Source organism: Branchiostoma floridae, chromosome 11 (genome assembly GCF_000003815.2).
Source record: "Branchiostoma floridae strain S238N-H82 chromosome 11, Bfl_VNyyK, whole genome shotgun sequence".
Lineage (NCBI taxonomy): Eukaryota > Metazoa > Chordata > Leptocardii > Amphioxiformes > Branchiostomatidae > Branchiostoma > Branchiostoma floridae.
In genome coordinates, this window is record NC_049989.1 from 10,152,733 (window position 1) to 10,177,373 (window position 24,641).

A 24,641-nucleotide genomic window follows, 5' to 3' on the forward strand; every position below is an offset into this window, starting at 1 on the left:
ATTTTGGGACTGTGGTTGCTCTGGGTTGAGTAACACTGCCAACCTTAATCTCGTGGGCCCAAATCTTACCCCAAACCGCCCGAGACCTTGGTCTTCAAAAAGTCCGCCAACATCACGTTTCGGCAAGATAAAATATGAGTCCCATATTAACGGCATTATAGTTTTGGCATTTTTACAGCGTATTGTTGTGTAGGAATTAGTCTTCATCTGTGACCTTGTTTCGCCAGAGTTTTTTGATTTTGTTTAGAGAATATCTTTCAACGTGGAAACTTCTTGGCAGTTTGTTACTCATACCACATGTTGTTTACGGCACAACCAGGCACAACCCTTTTGTTTTTGATCGGCCGAAGATATCAGCGCTCCATGAGGCCCTCCTGTGGAATTCCATTCGCCACCTTGCCGCCGCCGAACAACAAACGCTTCTGTTTCTCGTGGTCATATTCATCTGTTTCCCGTGGTCTTAAAGTAAAAGATACGATTTGTTACCGGGGTCCCCGTTCTCAATCATCTTTTTCTCTGCGTTTCACTCACCCTTTATCGTCTGTGGACTAGTACAGTCAAGCACGTATCCACAGTTCTATAGTAATACTGCTGAGCACGAGTCGTCAATTAACCGACGATTGCCGGAACTGCCATACTCCCATCCGTCCTCCGATCGCCCGCCGGCTTATCACTCTGACTGTAGCCAAAACGGTACCGGTAATCTGATCACCCATTGTCCTCCAAGCAGTTTAATAGCGGTGAGCGTACATGTGACTTATTTCATTCTGTCTTATTACAGGCTGGTGATGATATAGCCGTTGTATACAGGATGCTTTTCCAATCACCTTTACCACCCTTCCACACGTAGAAGTTGGATATCTCTTGCAAATGCAGCCGTTTTACTTGTATGATGGACGAAATATTCTGTATACTGGTTTACGCAACCCGACGTAACAGTGTACTGCATGTTAGACCCGATAGCCGTCGCTTGTGGCTTTTAAGCCGACATGTATATTGATATTGTGATGTGCCTTCGATCATGCGAAGCCAAGCCGAGAAAGAATATTTTGTGTCATTATTTCTTATTCACGGTGGTACAATTTATTTCTGAAACTTCTTTAATGATTCAAAACTCGGGCTACACCAAAAGGTAAATGATAATGCACTTTTGTGCCCTTTGGTTATAAGAGAAATAGACCTCATCGGTCAAAGTAACAGCACGTTAGCATCACGAGTATTGTTGTCTGGCTGCACAAGCGTTATCGCCGGTGCAATGAGACGAGTGGGAAAAGTCTTCGCCATGCATTCGGTACGTCGTAAGTTCGATCCCCGGCCAATATAGTATGACGTGTTAAATGGTCGTGCTAATTTCTCAGCTTAGCACTCAGCATTCGGGAAAGAGTATGTAATTTGAACACACACCACAGCCAGTGTCCTGGCCCCCTACTGTAGTAATTGCATTTGTTTGGCCCAGGGTTACTCCAAGAACATGGGCGCCGCCCTATGCACCATGGAGCGGGAAGGACTTTGACTTGACATGACAATATAAGCGCTGTAATTCAATATGTATGACTTTTGCTATAAATTATATCTGAATTACTTTGATGCCTTACATCACTAACGACGGCCTGTAACTAACAGAAAACAACACTTTACCAATCCAGACATACAAAAGTTGCTAAGTTAGTATCACTATTGCAAAAATACTTCATATCAATCCTTTCTCACAATCTGTCCCCACAGGTGAACGCCGGCATGACAACCCCTAGGTTACAGGAAGAATCGACTGACAAGTACACCCCTTTGTCGCGATGGTTTGGTAACCAAATGAACATCACAGCAATAAGAAAAAAAGGGATTCAAGCGTCACACAACCATACAAAATGAAATAACAGAAAGATATGAAATAAAAACCTTCAAACGAAACAAAACAATCCTCATACATACACGACATCATTACGCCGAATGGTCAAGCAAAAAATATAACTTACCCACAATTCTACCCTAACGATACATAATATCGGGTATTTTGTTAAAAAATGTAATGTGCTGTATACTTGATGGTGAAACGAGTATTAAAACATGAAATCCTGGTTTATAACATCGGTAACGTCATCTTATTATACGCCATACCCAAAGCAGACTAAAGTCACACACAAAAACAAATTCCCTAGGGAATACCCGTAGAAAATACCCGTAGAAAAATTCCTCGCATGCCTGCGGAATTCCTAGAATTCCTGTCAAACGGTCGCACACTATAAACATTAGGCTCGCCCCTGAGGCGTCGCCAAAAACAAAGGAAAATACGTAAAATAAGGCAATACGTTCGACTCCTTCCACAACAACAAACGTGATAGGCAGACAAAAAACTATACCAAATACTGTCTAAAGCCTTTCAAACAACGTAACTCACCCATAGAGCTACCAGTGATAAGTTGAAGCCTCCGACTCTTTCTTGATAAAAAAGGTCGGGCTCTGCTCCGAGCGTGCGGAAACTGGAACAACGTTGTACCTCTTCATAAAGGCTCCTATGGCGAAAAGACGGGGTAAACAGCAGTCCTAGCGGTGGCTCAGCTGTATCAACATACCTAACTCAAATGAGACAACACAAAATTAATTATACCAAGCCTATTTTACCAAATAGAATCACTCACACCTGCGCACGCGAAACATGTGCGATGCGCAAACATATGCAAATTACGAGTCGCTAAACGAAATGAACGACAGAATAGTTGCTGACCAACAAAACACACCATAATCATACAAAAGGGGAAAACAGGAAAATAAAATCAAGAAGGAACAAGAAAGAAAACAGCCGAGGGATCCACTAGAAAAAACAGCCAACGTAGGAAGACAAATCAAAATGGAAAATTCCACAAGACGCCAAAAATGGCGGCGAGCTCAAAACCTTGCGTACCTGCTTGGCTTGTAAATCCTACGCCCGTAGGAAACTACTCTATCTTCTCTGTTGTCGGCAATTTTCCCTACCCGTTCCCAGAAGGTCGTAGATATCGCATACTTGTCCTGGTGAGTCTCACTGTCAAAAACAGTGTTACCGGTGCTCTGCTATGGAACGTCCGGCTCATTCACAAGGCTGCTGCGTCAGTCATGCTGGGGTCGGCCGTGCCGGCGGTGTCACTTGCCTTCTCCGTCGACGTCCTTTCAGACAGTACTGCATATACCTGTGATGTCTAACAAACGCCCAAAATAAGCGTCTATTCTCGCAGTGAGGCATGCTTTCTTCCATAACCCATACACAATGCCCGGCACGCCAGTGTCTGCGAGAAGAACGGACCTCAGCATGACAAAGAGCGATACACGTGCAAAACGCAGACAACTCACATTCGTCCCTACGCAGCAACAACTTCTCGCAGTTTCACAAAGCAAAATAAAATACGAAATCTTCATGACACTAAAAGGGCAATCTTCGAATTCTATACTCCCTGTAAACGCAAACGAGGTAAATACTCGGTCTCTCTTCTACACCCCGAAAACCTGCTGGCGGTCTTTCTGTGGATCTTCTGTGTTTCCGTAGCCATGGCGTCGACGAACCGGCTGTGGGGAGGAGTCCGTCAAACTGCATGTGAATAGTCTATCCTGCCTTTATATGGGATTGGGTCTTCGCCTAATATAGGCATCGCCAATCACAGCGCAGGAAAGATAGTTGCATTTTGTCGCGGCAAATATATGATGAAATTCCCCTTCTAAGCAACTGCTCATTGGTTTGCGGGGATGTTTGCTGGGTGTTTGCTCTGACTACAACAGCTTCTGAACTTTTCAAAGCTTCCATTGCCAGCAGCTTGCCATCTATAAATGGGATTGACAAGGACATTTTTCATAGTAAATTGTGCTGTTAAATTTGGCTTAGATACTACAGGAGATTTAGGTTTGGGTTGGATGGATTGAATGAAAATATCATACCACCCTGGGGACTAACTGTTGCTGCTGCATGGGGGCTACCACTATTCATATTGTCTAATGTCTATGGAACTACAGATAAAAGTATCATTGGTCAAATTATGCGAGTAACATTCCGATGTCAAGTGAATAACACCCCAGAAATAAATCTTTAATGAATATCATTGGAAGAACACAAACCAAGGAGACTTAGCAGCTGCATTAGGTCAGTACATTGAAATAGGAAGATATTAGTATATCATGTGACAGAGTAACTACATGTGCATGGGCCATCTGAGACAAAAAAAGGTAGCGTCTCAACAACTTCAAAGTACTGTGGTTGGTTACATACTTAAGAAATCCAAAATAAGTAATGTTCATCCATGTCCAAACTTACAAATTCAGAAAATGGAATTTCAGAGTCAGACTTTTGCATGGTGCACAACCAACACGGTAAAAAGCTCATTTTTCCAACCACGTACCACAGACAAAAAGGCAAAAATACACAATAGGTCTACAGAAACCCAATACATTTCATGCAGGCCTGAGGTCTACGAACTCTTGTTTTATTTTGTGGTGTTTACTAATTTATTAGTTTTATTTGCTGAAAGCTTGTGTGATACGAGAACGGTTCAACCCCATGTGGTGCGGCAAGTTATCCCCAGTCCAGAACACCTGTAGTACAATAGACTATATTGAACATTATAGTGGCCCTATGTATGACATAACCCAAGACAATGGCAATTGTGGGTAAAAAAAACCTTTCATAGACTCTGTGACAGAGATCAGAATGCATGTGCGGCAACAGGAATTTTTGGTACTAATATGTCAAAGGTAAAGGCATCAATATTTAGAAAACGACCATTGTTTTGATTTTGCATAACAACGTCCAGACGGGTTTTGATCCTAAATATATGGGCCTTTACCCATATTACTGTAAATGCAGAAATATTCGCGGTGGTTTTAATGTTCATGGCTTTCACGGTGGCAGCTTCAATGCAAACTTAAAACCACCACGACATGACATTTTTCCATGACAATATGTGATTATGTAGTATACGGCGCTTTCGCGAAATTAAAATCACCACGAACTCTCCATTTTCCCACTACCACGAAATTAAGTCCCCACAAACTTAGATGCATTTACAGTACCTTGAATTCCTGTCGCCACACATGCATTCAGTTTGTGATCTCTATGAAAGTGCCTTTATGTCAGACTCAAAGTTGAAGCCCCCTCCCTGAGATGTAAACAAAACAGGTCTAAAAAAACAACTGTTGATGTTCAGGTGGGGAACTATCTGCGGATGTTCCGAGGCTCGCTCTACAAGAAGTACCCATCACTATGGAGACGACTGGCCACAATAGACGAGAGGAAACGAATTGCGGAAGTCCTCAGTAAGTTGAGAAAAACTTTCAACGTATTTGTGCCATTGTACTTGTGTCATCGTTCTTACCGTAATGTCATTTTTGTCTAAGTCCAAGATTGTCCCTCAATTTATTTGTCACTTGGCCATTTCATGTCATTGTTTTCAAGTGTTTGTTAAAAAAACTTTTCACTTGTTGAAAAAAAAGATGTTTTTAAAGGAAAAACAGTCTAAAACTGTTGTAACATCCAAACTTTGAAAAGCCAAGTAATTGAAAAGCTCACAAGGGAACACATGATACAGCAGCACTGTCTTAATAAAACAAATCCAAACTCATATTTGTACTTTTTAAAGTATTTCATTAGGTCTCCAAAACTCTTACTAAGAAAGTAGTAGTAAGAGTCTTAGAATTTTTGTTTCACTAGTTCTTTAAGTAAGTCAACAGTTACGTTGAATCGCTCACACTTTCTCAGAACATTATTACCAGTTTATCCTCCAAATGTGTCCAACTTTTTCACTTAGTTTTACAGAGTATTAGATTGTCCCTGTTTATTACTCTTGACATACAAATTTGTGGTTGTGTAGTTTTGAATGAAACGCTTGTGCAGGACAGAGCACTCCCACATACTATCCATGCATGTGTTCACTGTGTCCATCATCATTGTGTCTAATTGTCCTTGTTGAATACAGCACAAGCTCAACTTGAACAGGGAGCCAAAGTAGGCGTAGGTGTGTATCGAATTTCTTGTGGTCTCCTCCCACTATTCCTCCAATCAGATGCAATCCTTCCAAATTACTGCCAAAGCTTACATGCCTCAAATGAATTTTCATAATTCCACTATGATTTGACTTCTAATCTTCCATTTTCTTCCGTTGTTGTTGTTTTGTTTACTTAAATAAGTATTTAGGAGTTCTCCTTTTTGGTTTGACCGTTTGAAACTGACAAGGACTCCTGTTTCTTTTGTTTGAGTTTAATTTTAGCCTTTTCCACTGTGAGATTTTTATTTGGCATTTTGCAATTAACAGGAATTTGCAAATATGCTGCTTATAAAAGAGTGATCTTAACGCTTAACTGCATTTGTACTAGTACCTTTTAGCGTGTCTTTACAAAATCAGTAGATTTCTGCCTTGCCCATACTACTAGTACTAGTACTAGTACAGTACTTGTAGCTCCCCCTAACATTCTACTATTGTACTAAACATTAGGCCAGACTTAGTCAACGAAAGCCTCTTTATTTGTTTGTCACTGTGTGTTCCTGTGTTTGTGTGTCTAGGCTAGAGTGTTTATTCTTTGCATTTGTATGTGTCAAACATGCCTTACAAAGTGTTCTCAGGGTTCGAAATACTAGGTGCATGCACAGTTTTGTGCACCCAAAATTGGAGATGAATTTCGTTTGAGTCCTGGGTATGCATAGTCATACAAAATGTATGTGTCCGTGTTACCATGTACAGATTACTTGTAATTTTCTGCACATGTACATGTATTGTCATCCTGGTTGTGAATTGACCTCAGGGGTTTTACTACATCAGCACATCAGTCATTTTTTTGTCCCCACACAAAATAAGGCTTTGTCACATGTACTTACTTACTAATAATCTTCATCTCAATTATTGAAATAACTTGAATTTTGCTAACTTGATAGTGATACTGCACCTTGTCTGTAACTAGTTTTCCATCATATTTTTTCAGTACATGGTTACATTGATACCACAACCAACTTGCATACTTTTTAAAGAATATTCACACGTATAGACCGGGTGATCTTTTTTTTTTTACTTTCATAGCTAAAAGAAAAAAAATCTAATGAAAGTCAGAATCATCAATTGAAATGAAACATTTGGTCGGTACTACGGTAACTCGGTAAGTATATATTTGAATGAGTCTGCTGAAGGCTGGTGAGTTCAAACAGAAAATTCATGGTGAGTTGTTCTTTCTTTTGGAACAAAGCATTAAATTAATGACTATGGTACTAGGTATATATTATAGTCTTATCTAAAGCCTGTGCAAATTCATTTCCTTAGCTAACGTTAGTTCTTGACTTTTCAAGGTAAAAATACAGCAAGCATATAACATAAGATCAGTTGTCAAGAAGGAAAATTGAACTGTTGACTTGCAATATTTCTCCAAGTTTCCAACATAAAAAAGAGCATACAAGTGCATGATCCTAGTCCTCAAGCACTGCTTTCATTTTGTTTTATCTGAGAAACATCAAATTAAACTGGTTTGGCTCAATAAGCAAAAAAACTTTGTTTCTTATAATTACTGGTATTCCTATGACTAAGAAAAATTGTGGATGTTTGGTTTACCATTGAGGGTGCAGTGTGCAGCTGCAGGGTGCCCTGGACCAGAGATCAGGAGGTCACATGTTAGTTCTCTGTTCCAGGTGACTCTGGTCACACCAGCCTGGCGACGAACATCACCTTGCTGCGAGCGCTGGAGGTAGAGGATATTCTGGAAGGGAACGATGAGAAGTACAAGGCCGTGTCGCTCAACACCGAACCCATACAGATCAAGTCAGTCTATATATATGATGTACTGATGTACAGTAGCTACATTTACAGTTTATAACAAGGCTGTGTCGCTCAACACTGAGGCCATACAGATCAAGTCAGTCTCTATATATGATGTACTGATAACAGTAGCTACAAACAGTTTATAACAAGGCTGTGTCTCTCAACACCGAGCCCTACAAATCAAGTCAGTCTCTGTTAAGATGTAGCTACATATACAGTTTATAATGTAATCTTGTAATGTCTAATGTCATAACTTTGGTCACTTGTTCATTGAAAGAACATGTGTACAGTTTCCTCCATACATGTACCATAACAACATCATTTCTGTTGCAAATTATAAAGATAACTTTTGTTGTTGAAAAGAATCACATGAGTGACAAAGCAGGGGATGGTTACTCTAACGTCTAAGGCTTATTTAGGTAAGAAATAACTGACAGACAGGTCATCGGTGAAAACTGGCCACATGTATTTCCTTCTCTTGTAGATCTGTGTTCTATGTTTGTCAGAGAATCTTCTTCCGTGGATAAGGAGCTGTGTGGCCAAGCCTAGAAAACCCCTGACATTTCACTTAAAAGTTAGATGTCTGTCAGATTTTCTAACTCTTAATGTCTAAACAGGTTTGAATTAACCACTGCGTTTTTCCAACAGAGATGCGAAGCCTAAGCGGAGTAACTGGGTCCCAGCCCTGCCCAACAGTTCCCACCACCTGGACGCTGTGCCCTGCTCCACTCCTGTTAACAGACACAGGATCGCCACCAAGAAGATACGCACCTTTCCTCTCGTGTAAGTGCCTCAAAATGTACAGAACACATATGCAACTTCCCTCTCGTATATTAAGTGCCTCAAAATGTACAGAACACTTGTAAAAAAAAATCCAATGCCTCTTGCAATGATTATCCTTTTTAGTACCTAGAGGTGATCTCTTAGCTCTGCACAGAGCAAACGTGATAAAAGAAAAAAATGAATTTCTGGATTCAATTTTTTTCAGATTCGACGATCACGATCCGTCCATCATCCATGAGAACGCGGCCCAGCCGGAGGTGCTTATCCCTATCAGACTGGACATGGAGATAGACGGGCACAAACTGAGGGACACATTCACATGGAATAAAAATGGTACGTAAAGACATTGTCATAGTTCCCTCAGGCTCTATTGCTTAGAATACAGGCAGTGGTCTTAATGTCAAAATCATTGTTGTTCAGAAGTCAACCGAGCAAATACAAAATGAAGAAATAAATCCGGGTTTTAGCTAGTGATTTTTAGCATAATAGGTCAATAAGCTATAATTTGTGATTACATGCTAATTGAGGACCACCATGCTAAGTTTCAAGTAGCAAAGTGGTGTTCTGCTAGTACTGGTATTTACTTGTGTAACTATGTCTAATTAGATATGAAAAATGTTGATATTACATTAAATTGACAAAGAAATCCCTCAAATTACATGTGGTGTAGGAATTAAAAAGAATTAAGCTCCCTTGTGGATTCTATATTTTCCCCACATTTTCAAACTCTTCTCACAATGGAAGGGCCAATACCCCCTTCCACACCATCCTCCAGATTGGGTGTATCACTACCCTGCTGTTACATGTACCATCATGCTAAAATAAAGCTCTGGCTAGAATCCTGAAAACTATTGATGAAAAATCAAATTCAAGCAATTGATGGATACACTTGAAAACCAAAATTAAGGGTATGGTATTTGGTTAGTATTACAGCTAACGTACGAAATAATACATTGATTCCTATATATAGATCGCCGATTGTCCCAGAACAGATCCCGATCGCAGTCTCTTTCCTAAATCTCAGCATCATTTGAGTTTGGATCGGAGTTGGTCCTAGGGCAGATCCTGATCGCAATCTGTACTAGTAGAATCCATGATTGACCTAGGACAGATCCCAATCGCAGCCTGCCCTAGGACCAACTCCGATTGTGATCTCTCCTAGGACAATCGACGGTTCTACTGGATCGTGATCTCTACTGTGTCATATACAAACAAAATGTATTTGTCCAAAACTTCCTTCCACAGAACAAATCATCACACCAGAGCAGTTTGCTGAGATCTTGTGTGACGATCTGGAGCTGCCATCTCTGTCCTTCGTCCCCGCTATCGCCCAGGCCATCAAGACTCAGATAGAGGCCTACCCTACAGACAACATCCTAGAGGAACAGATGGACCAGAGAGTCATTCTCAAGGTCTGGGCTTCTTTAGATTTCTTGCTTCAAGACATAGGTTCAAAATTCTACTTTTCCCCACCACATGTGTCCAGATATAAGCGGGATCTATGCCACTTTTGTGTTGATGATGACAATTTGCAGGGCTCAAAATACTGTAATTCCTAATTTTTTCAATGTACTTTTATGTTCACGGTTTCAACGATGACGGCTGTAACGTGAACTTATCATTACTGATAACAAATAAATCGCAGACTTTTTTTACATGTACCTGCCGATACCGTGAACATTTAGTTCTGAGAACAGGTTAAATTTTCTCAGACCGTGAAAGTTTGGTGCCGGGAAGACAAAGTGAATTACAGTACTTTTTTCTGCATACCTACATTTTTGAACATGTACACTGGTCCAGGTAATTTTCAGTGTTACCTGCACCAGTGTAGGTATGCAGAAAAAAGTATGTTCGGGACCCATTGCTATTTTTTCTTTTATACTTTATAGTTGGTAACAGTCAATACTACAACAGCTAATAACAATCCACAGACACCTACATCATAGGACATTTGCAAGTAGCTTGATAAAGAGAAATTGCTGCGAGGGAAACATTCTGCATTTTCTTGAAAATGTGGCGTTTCTAGTAAGTTGTACTCATCTGTTTTTAATTTCTCTTCACAGTTGAACATCCATGTAGGAAACATATCTCTGGTGGACCAGTTTGAATGGGACATGTCGGAAAAGGACAACAGCCCAGAAACCTTCGCGCTCAAACTGTGTACGGAGCTCGGTCTCGGCGGAGAGTTCGTCACGGCCATCGCATACAGCATTCGCGGACAGCTCAGCTGGCACCAGAGAACCTACGCTTTCAGGTAGCTGTTTGTTTGTTTGTTTGTTTGTGTGTGTGTTTGTATGTAACAGTGACTACATCTTGCCATGTAAAGAGAATTTTTAGACTTCATTTGTTTGTGTATACTGGAATTAATCCCCATTAATCTCCTTCTCAGATTTTATAAAGAATTTCAATATGTACTAGATCATAAGATCAACAGAAAAACTGTATTAAGGGGAAACTCCGTATCTTTGGTACACACAGTTTGGGGGATTGAATGTTGCTCAAGTTTTCAACCCAACCCTTTGGTTTTGTTTTCATATTTACTTTCAAAATGTTTAATAATTGAATTTGTGTGGCGTTAAAAAGTTATGACTGGATTTTTATTAGTTTTGTATGTGAAGGGGGTAGGTCCTCTTTCATTTATTAGGTACATGTTATTTCATTTTACATCCTGCTGTAGCAATATTTAGACTTTCCATTTTGTAAGCCTGGTGTTTTTTGTAGTTTACTAATTATCTGCTAGAGGGCGCTTTTTTGATTGAAAAGTGTTGCTGTTTTGCAATTGGTGGAGGTTTTGCATGAACATGTACGGTGTTGATCCACTCATCACTAACATTCGAACCACTATACAGATCAATTGCTAACATAATACACACAATTATATACATACACACATACACACACACATACAAACACACACATGTACGTAGACACACATACACGTATACACACACACACACATTCACATACAAACACATAGACACACAGATACAGCACACACTCAGTCACATGCATGTATACACACACACACACACACACACATTCACATCCATAGACACACATACACATACACACACACATAACATACACACACACATAACATACACACACACACACACATACACTCACACTCACATCCAAAGACACAGACACACATACACATACACATAACTATACACACACAGAGATGCGTGCATGCACACACACACACACATATGCATGTACACACACACGCACACACGTACTGATAAATACACACATGCTTACACACACACTCAGGCACCTTTTACTGTAATTGCTGGGGGAATTTTACTTTGCAGTTTGTGATTACCATTCTGCTTGTGGTGGCCTGTACAATTTTTTCTTGTCGCTTTTTGGACACCCCTTCTTTCTTTTTTCATTGCACGCTTACTCTTCTTTTTGCTCAAATCTCCCTGGAGGGGGCAAAGGTGACTATGGTGTTCCTTGTATACATCTTCAACCTGGTCCAGTTCTTAAGAACCTTTAAAGGCATTAACTAAGCAATATTAGATCGTTGGAAGTGGAAATATTCTGAATAAGGCAGTCTAGTATCGACATCTAATGCACTATTTTAGCACATTTACATCATTATTTCATAACTTAAGCTGTTAAAAACAGTGCAGAAACAAGTTGCATGAGGATTTCTGCTCAAGACCTAATTTTGGGGGTTCCAATAATAAGGAATATCCTCGTGTGACTTTTCTCTGGGCCGTTTTAAACGGCTCATAGTATGAAATGATGATGTAAATGTGAGAGTATAGTGCAGTAGATGTCAATATCATACAGATTGCCTTATTCAGAATATTTCCACTTTGTACGCTCTAATATTGCTTAGGATGCCTTTAAAAAAACTAAATAGCCAGGTTCAAAAGCCTACGATACTATGCTAAACTTACATGTACCACAAAGTTTGTGAAGTTCTCACCCATATTTCAGTCTGTCATAATATATGACTCCCATACAATCAAGCCATGTGATTTTCAAACGGCTACATGAGTAGTAAATTTTGACAGACTGATGCAGTATAGGGGAAACATGTTTTATACATGCATTTATCATAGTATATTACTATTAGGCTTTTGACACTGAACTTTTGAGTTGTTGGACTTCAGAAGTACTGGTAGTAGTGATGTGTGTAGTTTTAAAAATCTTAAGAAACCAAGAAACATACTTGTAGATTTTGTCCCCATCAAACATTGGGAACCCACGATAGGTGAAATCTAAAGCCTCTTTGGTAACATAACCCTGCAATGCCCATTGAAATTAGCTACTTCTGTAGAATGTTAGTATCATATTATTTTGCCTTAGCTTGTATTGTGTTGTAGTTCTGTTTGCCTCCACATATCCAATGTACAAGTAACACTATTTAAGGTGAAACTAAATATAAGCTAGGGATCTAGCGTTTCAAACACAAATTTTACTCTCAAAGCAGAGGGCAGGGGTATACTGTAAACTTCTTTTGATTTTCCCACTTTCTGAAGTTGGCACACAAATCAAGGCAGTCAGACAAGCATACATGTACCTTTGACCTCTGCTTGGAGAGCAATATTTGAGCTCTTAAAAATATCATTCAGGAACTCTAGACATCCCTCGTTTTTTTTCTTTCTCTGTTACCTGTGTGTTATACAGTGAGGCACCACTACCGACGGTGGAAATCGCGGTGCGTAACCAGGGAGAAGCGGACCAGTGGTGCCCGTTCCTCGAGACACTGACAGACGCTGAGATGGAGAAGAAGATACGCGACCAAGACAGAAATACAAGGTGGGTTGTCTCTTTTTTTTAGACCTTGACCAGACAAATTATACCTGCACCACTCTGAATTTAGGAAGTATGGATCCTACTAAAATTGTTCAGGAACCATTGCTATTTTTACTTTTATACTTTATAGGTTGTAACATTCAATGCAGCTAATAATGATCCACATACACCTACATCATAGGACATTTACATGTAAAACCCAGTACATGGACCAGTGCAGGTTAGGTGCAGGTAGACCAGAAATACCTGCACAGCTCCAATTTTACCTGCACTAACCTGCATATGCAGGTGGTATTTCGTGCCCTGACCAGTCATGAATGTGTCATTATGTGAATCTTGACAACATCTGTTTGTCTTACATTTCAGGAGAATGAGAAGACTTGCCAATACTGCACCATCCTGGTAGGGAACAACTGAGCCTGTAGGGTGAGAAGGAAAAGGAAAAGAAGAAGACAGCATACGTGAAAACTGCCACAGTTATAAACAGTCTCATTCCTTGTTGTCAGTGTATAAATTGTAGCATACTAGCTTTACTTACTTAGGTTTACAAGGACAGAGTGTTGAATGGCGTAGCATCAGTCTTGTTATTCTGAGGGACCATTTTGAAGTACGTAGTACGTATTTGTGAAAATGGAAACGATGTTGTTTCTGTCAAGATACACTACAACTACAAAATCTCTATACATGTCATAACTATATGATAATATATCAATAGTTGTTTGTGCTGTTGTAAACATCATGGAAAAATTCTTATAAGTACTCAATGGAAGTGGCCAAGAATGAACATTGGAACACCTGAAGTGATAGTTTTAGACATTAGAAAAGGAAACAAAGTAAACAAGAAATAAAAAATCTCATACTTCCATTAAGTATTTGTCTGTCATCCCGTTATTGTGAATTTCTGTGTGATTCTATCTAAGGCTTTTTCCCACTGGCTCCCATAAGGCATATATATGTAGTAAGAAATGGCAGACAGGAAATCAGATAACCTTGTTTGGGACCTTTGAGCTAACTTCCTGCCAGTGTGCCACATGCTTAGCATGTGCAAACAGCCAAAAGATTACCATTTTGACCTCAAATTGGACTTCCACTGAAACAGTCTGCATTTACACAATTTGTTCCTTAACTTTCTGTTTTTTTTAACGTATTAATAATTACCGACACGCAAGAAGAACACAAGTATTCCAGTTTTAAACACTAAAAATAAAACCCTACATATATGGAGGTAATGAGCGACATGCAAGACTTGAATCTCTGACAGTGGAAGTGTTCAAGTTTTTGAGAAACTACTTTCATAATCAGCAGACCTTACTCCAATCTTTTGACTACCAAGACCTTTCTTCATCCTGGGAAAATAGTAGACATTTCAAACATGGAGAATAATTCATCAGGGTTAGAGTTTGGCCCCTCATGCATAAAAATGTACCCGTGGGCCATAAATAATTATCTTTAATTTGAACAAAAAAATCATCATGTGTGATGCAAATGGACCCCTCTACCAAAATATCTGGTCAAACCTTTTCTGTAAGATGGGTTGAACGAAATCATTTTTTTCAGGCCTTGGCTACTGTGCTACTAGCCAACTATGTTTTTTCTGGACTGGTCCTACGACAAAAACAACAACAACAATACATCGTACCTTCCCCTAGTTGAAAAACATGTATATAGTCTTTGCTTTGTGAGATTCAACAATCAGATGGCAGTATATTTAGTACAAATGTCACATATGATAGAAGTTGATAAGGAAATTAATCTTGGTGTCGCAGACACTATATGAAAGTGGACATTAAATTTGATACCCACTTTCTACATTACAAAATTGGTTTATCTTTTCATCACAGAGTATCATAAGGTGTATATGACTTACATTTTAGGCAGAACAATGGAACAGCACTGACTTTTAATATCCCCTCAGCGCTTTCACTTGTTTTGTAAACAACTGTCCAAGAAATCATTATACGCCCTGTTACTGTCACTGTAGTGTAAAGATGTCCTGATACAAGAGACAATGTGTTTTGTGTAAACTTGGTGGATTGGCGGGCCCTTGTTTATTGTTATGATATTGTAGTACACGATACCCTAACCATATGGGAAAGTTTGAATATTCCCTTTCAATAAGCTCTAGAATATTAGTGGTATCGAGTGGCTATGCTAGCAGACATGAGATTATGGATTCAATTCCTAGATAGACATTGTAACCCTAGTTCACCTTTATCCGTGGGTTAACCTATATCCGTTGTATATAGAAAAAACAAGGTATTTGGGGATAGCAAATTGACAGATGGTGGTTTCAAACCGTATATTGAATATCTTGCAATTTCAAACGTCTGTTGACTTGATACTGTATTCCTAATTACCTTGTTTTTTTAACAACGGATATAGGCTACCCCACGAATAAAGGTTAACTAGCGTTACTAGGGAAAGGCACTTAACACGACTTTCCTCACTCCAGCCAGGCATAAAGATAGGTACCTGACTTCGGTTGGGGAGGTAAAAGGTGGTGGAAGAAGAAGGATGGGCTTCCAATACCGTGCCCTAGACACAGTGGATAACAACCTATTGCTCACAGGGCCTGAAAAATGCTATGGAACTATTTTTACCTTTACCTAAAATATTAGATGTTCATATTGTGATGTAGTGACAACAGTCGTAATGTGACTAGTCAAAAGAGTTGTCTTCTTCGTAATTTTGTAGACAAAATAGTTGAGACTCTTAACTATTTTGTCTACAAAATTACGAAGAAGACTTGAGAGAGTTCCTTTTGTCACTCATTTTCATGTCAATTTTCCTTGTGAAAACATACTAGTACAGTACAACGCTCTTACACACAATACAATCGCTGTATCACAATAGCGATTCCTTGAGTTTACACTGAATACGTTTTGTAAACTTCTTTGTCTTAACACAGAGATGGGAGAGACTTTGATATGTATTAGAATCTTCACAAGTTTGGAGTAAACCGCCTTGCACAATTATGACACTTGGGATTTAAGATCCTCTTTTCTTAGAAATAGAAGGGTTATAATAAAGTTATAACCTACGAGGACGAGGAACACATTTATACGAGCTTGAAATGACTTTTCTGTGAAAATGTTTTCCCCCGTGGTTTGTGGTATTTACTTCCGTCATATCCCGTTCCAACAAATACTACGCCCACGTGCATATGCACACCTACGCTTGCCAACTGGCTCAGTGCTATAGCTTCCGTAAGTTGTAAGTACCGTCTCCATACGAACTCGTAGGGAATCCGACGGATTTTGGAGCACGCAGACACGCCGTAGAACTTTGCGTGCAGGCAAAACTTTGTGTGCCGTGTTTTGACGTACTCCCTCCCTGCTCTTTAATACCAGTCGTTCCCCACGTTTTCAGAAAGACGTGGCGGACGTGGCCTCCCCCAAAATTACGTATTATAACTTGCACGTACCCTTAGCTTAACTGAACCGTGGTGCACAACTTGAAGGTGCTCATTTGTAACTCGAGAGCATGTTTCGCCTCTACTATACAACACAAAAGGATGCCGAAAACTGCTCAGGACACGACAAATGGTGCGTGAAAAACCCACTCGGCGTCGATGGAGTGAAAACATCTATCGATTGTAGTGGTACTACACTGAGTCAAGAATTGTTTATGTTGTTTGCTGGGAATGTTTTAACGGTTCTGGGTTCAAATCCCTAGTAGGCCATACCGTTTTGCCATAGGGAAATGCAATTTATACTTAATATTCTCAAGTGTAAATGAGTACTAAGCTTCGGTTTAGGACGTCATCTTGGATGGGACGTGGTGAAAAATTAAGATGGAGGTCCTGTGTTTGAGGAGAGGCCCACGGTAGGTCATTATTTATCTTCAAGAAGACGAGATAGAAGATCGTGAAGTTTTCTAACGGGTCGTGTAGCTGTCAGAGAAATCCTTTCAGTCAGAAAACTTTTCGATCGTAACTCCCAACATCTGCTTAGATATGACGTCACTCCTCCCAAGTCGGTGTGTAGTTCCCATTCACACAGCCCCTGTCATCCCAACATCTGCTTGGATATGACGTCACTACTCCCAAGGCTGTGAGTAGTTCCCATTCACACATCCCCCTGCCATCCCAACATCTGCTTGGATATGACGTCACTCCTCCCAAGTCGGCGTGTGGTTCCCATGCACACAGCCTCCCTGCCATCCTAACATCTGCTTGGATATAACGTCACTACTCCCAAGGCTGTGAGTAGTTCCCATTCACACATCCCCCTGCCATCCCAACATCTGCTTGGATATGACATCACTCCTCCCAAGTCGGTGTGTAGTACCCATTCACACGGCCCCCTTGCCATCCTAACATCTGCTTGGCTATGACGTAAACCTCCCATTCACACAGCCCCCCTGCCGAGCCTCTTCAAGTTGAAGACTACAGCAGGAGAGACGGAGAGTGGTGCTCAGGGTGGTTGGAGGAGCACCAATTAGGGAACATGCGGCGTTACAGAGAGGACGCACTTCCAACACTGCCCCGGACAAGTTGTCGTAGTACCAAGGAGGTTGAAAAGAAAGGATTCCAAGGATGAGGGCTCAGAGTGAACAACCTACTCTTTTTTAACTTCCTTGGTAGTATAATTGCTTAATCTCCACTAGGATGCCTGGCTTCGACTTATTTTGCACGCACATATAGATCTTGGAACTAATAGTATAAATGACACTGTTTGCTAGACTCAACATGTTGATTTATTCATATCTATAAACATTCATATATATAGGCAAGACATTTGTATACAATTGTCTGTGTGTATGTAGGACAGTATGTGTAGCTGTAATAGATCTTGCGAAAGCCGCTGTTATGTCAATAAAGATGTTAGTTTTACCGTCGTGTACGGAGGTTGTGATTTCGGTTTGTCTCAAGGTGTTGCGTATTTGAGTGTGTTTTAGCGCGTTTGTGTGTGTGTGCAATCAAATCTCATTACTGCAATGTTCTCGTATGTCTCTCACATATCCATTTTCCGATAGGTTTGAATTCGATGTAATAACGACACACGGTAAAGGGTTTCGTAAGGGTAACTAACTACACGCTATGGGGACAGAGACGTTTGGAAGGAGAGAGTGGACCTGGTCCGGTCAAGTAGCCCGCGACGATGATATCGATGAAGTTATATATCGTACTATATAAGTACGAAGTATGAAGTTATATTATCGAACTATAGCGTTAAACGTAATATGAACGTTACAAACCAATTATAATTGTGATACGTACGGCGTAATAGACTGTATTCATACAGTCAAACCTGTCTATAGCGGCCACTCAAGGGACCGGACAAATTTGGCCACTATAGACAGGTGGCCTCTGTATAGAGGTGGTAACTTGTAGATGAAATACCCAAGGGACCGACAAAAAGTGGCCACTATGGACAGGTGGCCCCTCTGTAGAGGTGGCCCCTAATACAGGTTTGACTGTACCTGTTAATCAGATGCTAGAAATAACATTTACTCTCCAGAAATATTAAACTGTACCTATCTATGTCGATAATAAAATTTCAAAAGCTGTAAACATTTTTTTTTCGTTGTGCTCCATGGATATACAACGTGTTAAATGAATGATTTATGATTTCATAAATCAAAATATGGGTGTGATGTAGACATAACCAACACACAAAATGAAGTAAATTGTACACGTCATAAAGTTACCCTTTTATTACTGGCATTCTTATTTACGACTTTAGGTTATTACTTTTTTATACTAATATTTGTGTCATAATCATAAATCTGCAAACGATGTCGATTTCTACAGACACTTCTACCCTAATATTGTGTAATTCCTAGTTCTGTATCAAAAGCCTTCGTTGTAAAAAAAAAAATTGGCCCCTAAACGTGTTTTTTTATCTCTCTTGTCCGGTTGAAAACAAAACATCGCAGTTGTAACACACTTGGGAAATGCACTGATAACAGGTGTGTATTCGGAGTTCCATAATACCGCCAGAAAAATACTCGACATAATCAACTTTCCATTATGTACCTTTATACTTCCATTGTTGTTGCTTTCTTCCTTCCTTGTTAATAAAATACGTAATTGTCTGAGTGTACATATATGAGAAAACTGACCTGACGAAAATTTTCATATATTTATATCATTCTACGGCACACTCGCTAGGCCCAACAAGGGACCGAAAAGTTTTGACCTTGTTGTCTTTGAATGCATCATTATCTAAGCCTTTTTTTTAATGTGTTGGAACATCTGGATGTCTGAAGTGTGCATATCTCAGAAATTACTGTTGCTACACTGGTAGATCTCCTTAAATTCACCGTTTTACTTTATTTGGCGATGTTATGATTAGTGGCGGTATTATGATAGGGGTTGTTAGAGCCTGCTAAAGCTAAGGGCACAACCCGCCGTACGTGCAATTTGTCCGCACGTTTTTTTGGGGAGGGGAGGGGGGTGCGTCCGCCACGTATTTCTGAAAACGTTTAGACTGTACAGGGCAGGCGCGTCGCCCGTACTGGCACGTACGGGAGCAAATCCACAGCCCGATAGCACACAAAGTTTTGCCTGCATGTTAGGAAAGAAAAGAGTTATTTGGAAAGGCCTGCAAAACCCACAAAAATTTCTAAACGTTTACTGACGAAAACAAAACTATAACCCTGTTAACGTCACATAGCCCGCTCATTATAGAAAAGGTGGGGCACTTCGTCTTCCACTGCTTCCAGAAAAGAAGTCAAACCCCAAATGCTTAGATCGTAGCTCTCAGCAGTCCGTATTATTGCTAGAATAGTCACTTGTTTCCACTTGCCACCGTTGTTATCTATACCAAAGTCTTTTAATTCATGTATGTTTACCATGTATTCTGTATGTCCCATGTTGCAATTAGCCCTCGGGCAAGAAATTGCAAATAAACTTTCCATTTAAGTTAACGGTGGCGACGCAATGCTACGAAAAGGCTTTGAAGTCTGGCGCAAAGCGTAAAACAAGAAAAGCGGGGCAAAAATAACATCTCCACGTCGCTACCCAACGAGAACCCACTTAGGGAAAACTTCTGGCACGGTTTTTTGTTGTGAGAACAAAATCCCGTTTTTGAAGATCGTCAATGGATAGTCATGGGTCAGCGGGTCGTCATGGCAACGGAGGGGTCAATGGGGGACACGGGGTGACGACATCTGTTTTGGGAATACAATCATACCCCGAGGGCCTTCAGAACATCCTTTCGCGACTTTCCCACGAACTTGACAGCTTTCCGGTGACAAGTCAAACTGTGGTATACTGTCTCCGGTTTCCCCGACGGGTCCATTACAGAAGATTGCTCACAGCTATGCGCGGTCGATACCTGATCGCTGCTCTCATCACAACCGAGTGGAGGGGGATCCGGTGGCAGTGTACACACTGTACATATAATCCTAGCGCGACGACCAGACTGAGCGTTTGAACGGGAGACTTGGAGAGCGAGCGCCGTCTCAACGGGGGTACCACACGTCTGAGCGACAAATCCGACTTAACCGTGCCGTTATGAGTTTCTCTTGAGCCGTGGAGCAACTTACGAGTGAGGTTTTACCGCGACCTCTACGTGAAAATCTTCCTGAATCCGTCCAGAGAGTTCCCTCCGAGCTCAGCCTCCAATAACCTGAAGCGACATGGACCAAGGGGAAGAGGAGAGCGGTGCTTCGGTGCCTAACGGCACAGCGTCCGTAGGAGTAGATCCAGAGCTCGGTAATAACTCCAGCTTGACGGCGTCACCGACCAAGAGTTCGGAGTCCTCGGGAGCTGAGGGCTTCGCGCACCGCCACCACCGCCGCCGGAGCTCGCCGTGGTGGAACCGGGTAAAATCCGCCGTGCGGATGTCCAACAGCGTGAACCCGGACTTGAGAAAGGCAGAGCCGAGACAGGACACGTTCTTAGAACTCTACAACAGATACAGGCAGGAGGAGAATGAGATAAGTAGCGGAGAGGGGGGAGACCATCACGGCGGCGAGAAGAAGACTTGGACGAAAGAGGACTTCGTCTTAGACCCCGACGGAGACGTCCACATGTGGTGGATAGGACTCGTGACGTGTGGAGTCGTGTACAACATGTGGCTCATCATCGCTAGAACAGCCTGGGTAGAACTACAGACCGAGTACGCCGCTGTGTTTTACGCCTTAGATTACGTCTTTGACCTCTTGTTACTACTTGACATCGTGGTCCACTTTCGGACGAGCTACTTAGAACAGGGTTTGCTAGTCTACAACCCTAAGAAGTTGGCGCGGAACTACGTCTTTTCCAAGAAGTTTGTCTTAGACGTGCTCTGTTTGCTGCCGCTGGATTTCTTGTACTTCGCTGTAGGCGTACACCCTCTCCTACGGTCGACTCGGTTTTTAAAGGCGCATAGAGCGTTCGAGTTTTACTTCACAGTGGAGTCGAGAACCCACCACCCGACTTTGTGGCGCGTTTTCAACCTTGTGCACGTACTTTTCCTCCTCATTCACTGGTTTGCGGGATTTTATTTCCTGATTTCCAAGGCGGAGGGTTTTGGTTCCAACACGTGGGTTTACCCGTCTGCGACTGGACAGTACGCGTCCTTGAGCACCAAGTATCTGTGGTCACTCTACTGGTCCTGTCTCACACTGACCACTATAGGGGATCTACCTACACCTGTCACCAACTACGAGTAAGTTACGACCTTTCTACGTTCACTTAAGGCCCGGTCACACACGTCGCACGACTCTCGTACGATACGATCGCCAACGTATAGGTCAGCACATGACCCTGAATGCTAAATGTTACAAAAGCACATGTAAAACACTGAGACTTACTACATATCTCAAACGCGGCAATTTAAAAGCGCATTTAACACCTGTTACTTGCTGTGTTTCCGTGTCCCACAGGAATCGGGTCAGTAGCGTTAATGAGATGTTTTCGTTTCCTCCCAAATGTTTCTGTCAGTGTTTGTTGTCACTCTCTAGTAGCCGCAACCCATTCATCAATGTCAGCAGAACGAAGTAAGGACCTCTCTAAATATTTAGGGGAGGGAAAATAAGTCCTAAGTGACCCATATTCTTGACCGCAGACAGTGGTCACTTATAGCACGGTCACTTTCGTCGTAGGTCGTAACGTTAGTCCCCCTTTATCCACGGGGTAACCTATATCCGGCCTCTCCAAATATTTAGGATAGGGAAAATAAGTCCTAAGTGACCCATATTCTTGACCGCAGACTGGTCACTTATGGAACTCTTAAGCTGTAAAATGAGGTCAACGGTACGCGGTATTGGCAAAGAATAATTTTTGTTTAACTTATGATTAGTTTTGGTTTACCGTTAAGTCAGTTAAAGGTGTACCTAACCACGCATAGATTATGTAACGTTAGATGTAGAAGTCATTTGATAATCAGAATATTTCATGCAGATATGAGGTCACCGAACTCTTTTTTATTGATGTTTTGCAGTTTTCTGAGTCAGATCACAAACAAAGTCAGATCTGTTATAAGTCGTCCTGTTTGCTTACTGTATTTCGTCTATTGTGGAATTTTGGTCAAATTGTTTCACGTTTGTAACAACAGTTCATTCAGCTGCGTCAATAACGACTTTGTCGTGTACACATTTCTCTCAAACTTCCACACAAAAAACAAAAACAAAACCATTTGCTCCGCGTGTGAACTCAGCTTGCAATACACACAAAATGCTATATATATAGAACACGTTTGTTTTGATTGACGTTTTCGCAGACGATAATCCTGCTCATTCTCTCCTCCAATCAGATTCCTGTTCACGTTGCTAGGATACCTGATGGGCATCTTCGTGTTCGCCATTGTTGTCGGTTAGTAAAAAAAAATGTCCATCTGCAAACCGTTAACCAGATGTCTTTAAACATTCAATGAAATATACATAGAAAATTATAATTAGAGTAACGTCGAATTGTCAAGTAGCTAGGCCAATGCGCACAAGATCACGAGTTAGATTTCTGACATTCATGTTGAAAAAGGTACCTTACACGGATGCCCATACCTCAGCCAGGTGTACAATAGGTATCTGACTTCGGTTGGGGAGGTAAAAGGTGGTGGAAGGAGAGTGATAGGCTTCGACTTCGAATACCGTACCCTAGACCCACTGCTCCTACAGCCTAAAAATATTTACGTTTTGTGTATATCTTTACTATGATTTGAAATGAATGTACGAGCCGACATGTAATCACTCTAGATAGATATTAAATATGGTAAAACTCCTTCAAACAAAAATGTGTAACTGATGATGACAGTGATATTAGTTTTGCCAACGAAGACAGATGAAAATATTTTATGCAAACTTCCATTGTACTTTGCCGTGGTAGAGCGTTGATGCTCTACTATCAACAATCCAAAAAAAAAAAAAAAACATAGGCCAGCAAAAGTGTATCATGAGCGTTCAAAACGGCGAAGAGAGCTTTCTATGGAGGCTACAGAAAATCTACAGTAAAATGTACTTCCTTTTCTATAGTCATTGCGAACCCCTTCCCGGTTTTACGTGAGTTACGTGTTCAGCTAAAAAATTGAGAAACACTCGAGCAAACCAAATGAGAGACCTCACTACGTACACTTCAGGACCTACAATAGCACTTGAGACTGGTTCAAGAGCCTTGTGGGGGGCACAGACTATTTTCTGATCGGTGTAGGCTCTCTATGTGGGGTGGAGCAAAGGACTTCAAGTGAACGGCGTAGCTATTGACAGAAATATTCTGTCAATAGTTTAACAAATAGTGCAATGTCCAAATGAAATTTTATATAGAAACATTCCTTCATTACGATAAAAATTCATTATTCGTGCCAAAGGAGTCCTATTAGCAGGAACATTTGGTTATTAGTGCTACAAGAGTCTTATTGACAGGAACATTGCTTCATTAGTGCCCAAAAGGTCTCATTTACAAGAAAATCCTGCCATTAGTTCTAAAAGAGTCTTTTTGACAGGAACGTCATTAGTGCCCAAATAGTCTTATTAGCGCGGACATACCGTCAAAAGGTCTTATTGTCATGAACATTTCGTCAATAGTGCTTGAATAGTCTTATTGGCAGGAACATCCCGTCATTAGTACCAAAAGAGTCTTGTTGGCCTCTCATCCTGTCTATAACTTCGGGCTTAGGTGAAAGGGGAGTGATACGTCATCCAGAAAAAAGAGCTTGGTCGAAACAGTTATCATTTCCCCGACTATGATTCTTCAAATTTCATTGTCGGTTGGCATGGACGACTTTTAAAATCTTGTAGACAACCTCGCCGACCAACTCCCAACCGCAGATGTTCTTGCTCACGACTATCTCTCAACCATGGTCTGTAGAAGAAAAGAATACCTTCATGGTGCTACAGGGGCTTCTTTTTATGTTGAAAGTCAAACTTTATGGTATTGTAAGTGGTTACAGCCTCTACCAG

General features: G+C 40.9%; 2 protein-coding genes and 1 long non-coding RNA gene across 4 annotated transcripts in view; 2 read left to right on the forward strand and 1 right to left on the reverse strand.

Annotated features, from left to right (window-relative positions):
- LOC118425765 overlaps positions 1-2,723 on the reverse strand; it is a 16,242-nt gene extending 13,519 nt beyond the window's left edge. The window contains exon 1 of the long non-coding RNA XR_004832323.1: positions 2,396-2,723. This is a non-coding gene — a long non-coding RNA (uncharacterized LOC118425765). The remainder of the gene's footprint in view (positions 1-2,395) is intronic.
- The window catches only part of LOC118425764 (SWI/SNF-related matrix-associated actin-dependent regulator of chromatin subfamily B member 1-like), a 31,764-nt gene extending 17,579 nt beyond the window's left edge, over positions 1-14,185 (forward strand). The window contains exons 2-10 of one of the 2 annotated variants that reach the window (XM_035834831.1): positions 5,166-5,274; positions 5,934-5,972; positions 7,628-7,757; positions 8,406-8,540; positions 8,746-8,873; positions 9,786-9,952; positions 10,604-10,794; positions 13,188-13,319; positions 13,683-14,185. In XM_035834831.1, coding sequence (XP_035690724.1) covers positions 5,166-5,274; positions 5,934-5,972; positions 7,628-7,757; positions 8,406-8,540; positions 8,746-8,873; positions 9,786-9,952; positions 10,604-10,794; positions 13,188-13,319; positions 13,683-13,722 — 1,071 coding nt within the window. In that variant the 3' untranslated portion in view covers positions 13,723-14,185. The remainder of the gene's footprint in view (positions 1-5,165; positions 5,275-5,933; positions 5,973-7,627; positions 7,758-8,405; positions 8,541-8,745; positions 8,874-9,785; positions 9,953-10,603; positions 10,795-13,187; positions 13,320-13,682) is intronic. The other variant, XM_035834832.1, reaches the window with a different exon arrangement.
- A 6,095-nt stretch (positions 14,186-20,280) lies between these two features.
- Positions 20,281-24,641, forward strand: part of LOC118426306 (cyclic nucleotide-gated cation channel alpha-3-like) — a 17,819-nt gene continuing 13,458 nt past the window's right edge. Inside the window, exons 1-2 of the mRNA XM_035835610.1 lie at positions 20,281-21,916; positions 23,003-23,061. Of these exons, the coding sequence (XP_035691503.1) occupies positions 20,904-21,916; positions 23,003-23,061 (1,072 nt within the window). The 5' untranslated portion in view covers positions 20,281-20,903. The remainder of the gene's footprint in view (positions 21,917-23,002; positions 23,062-24,641) is intronic.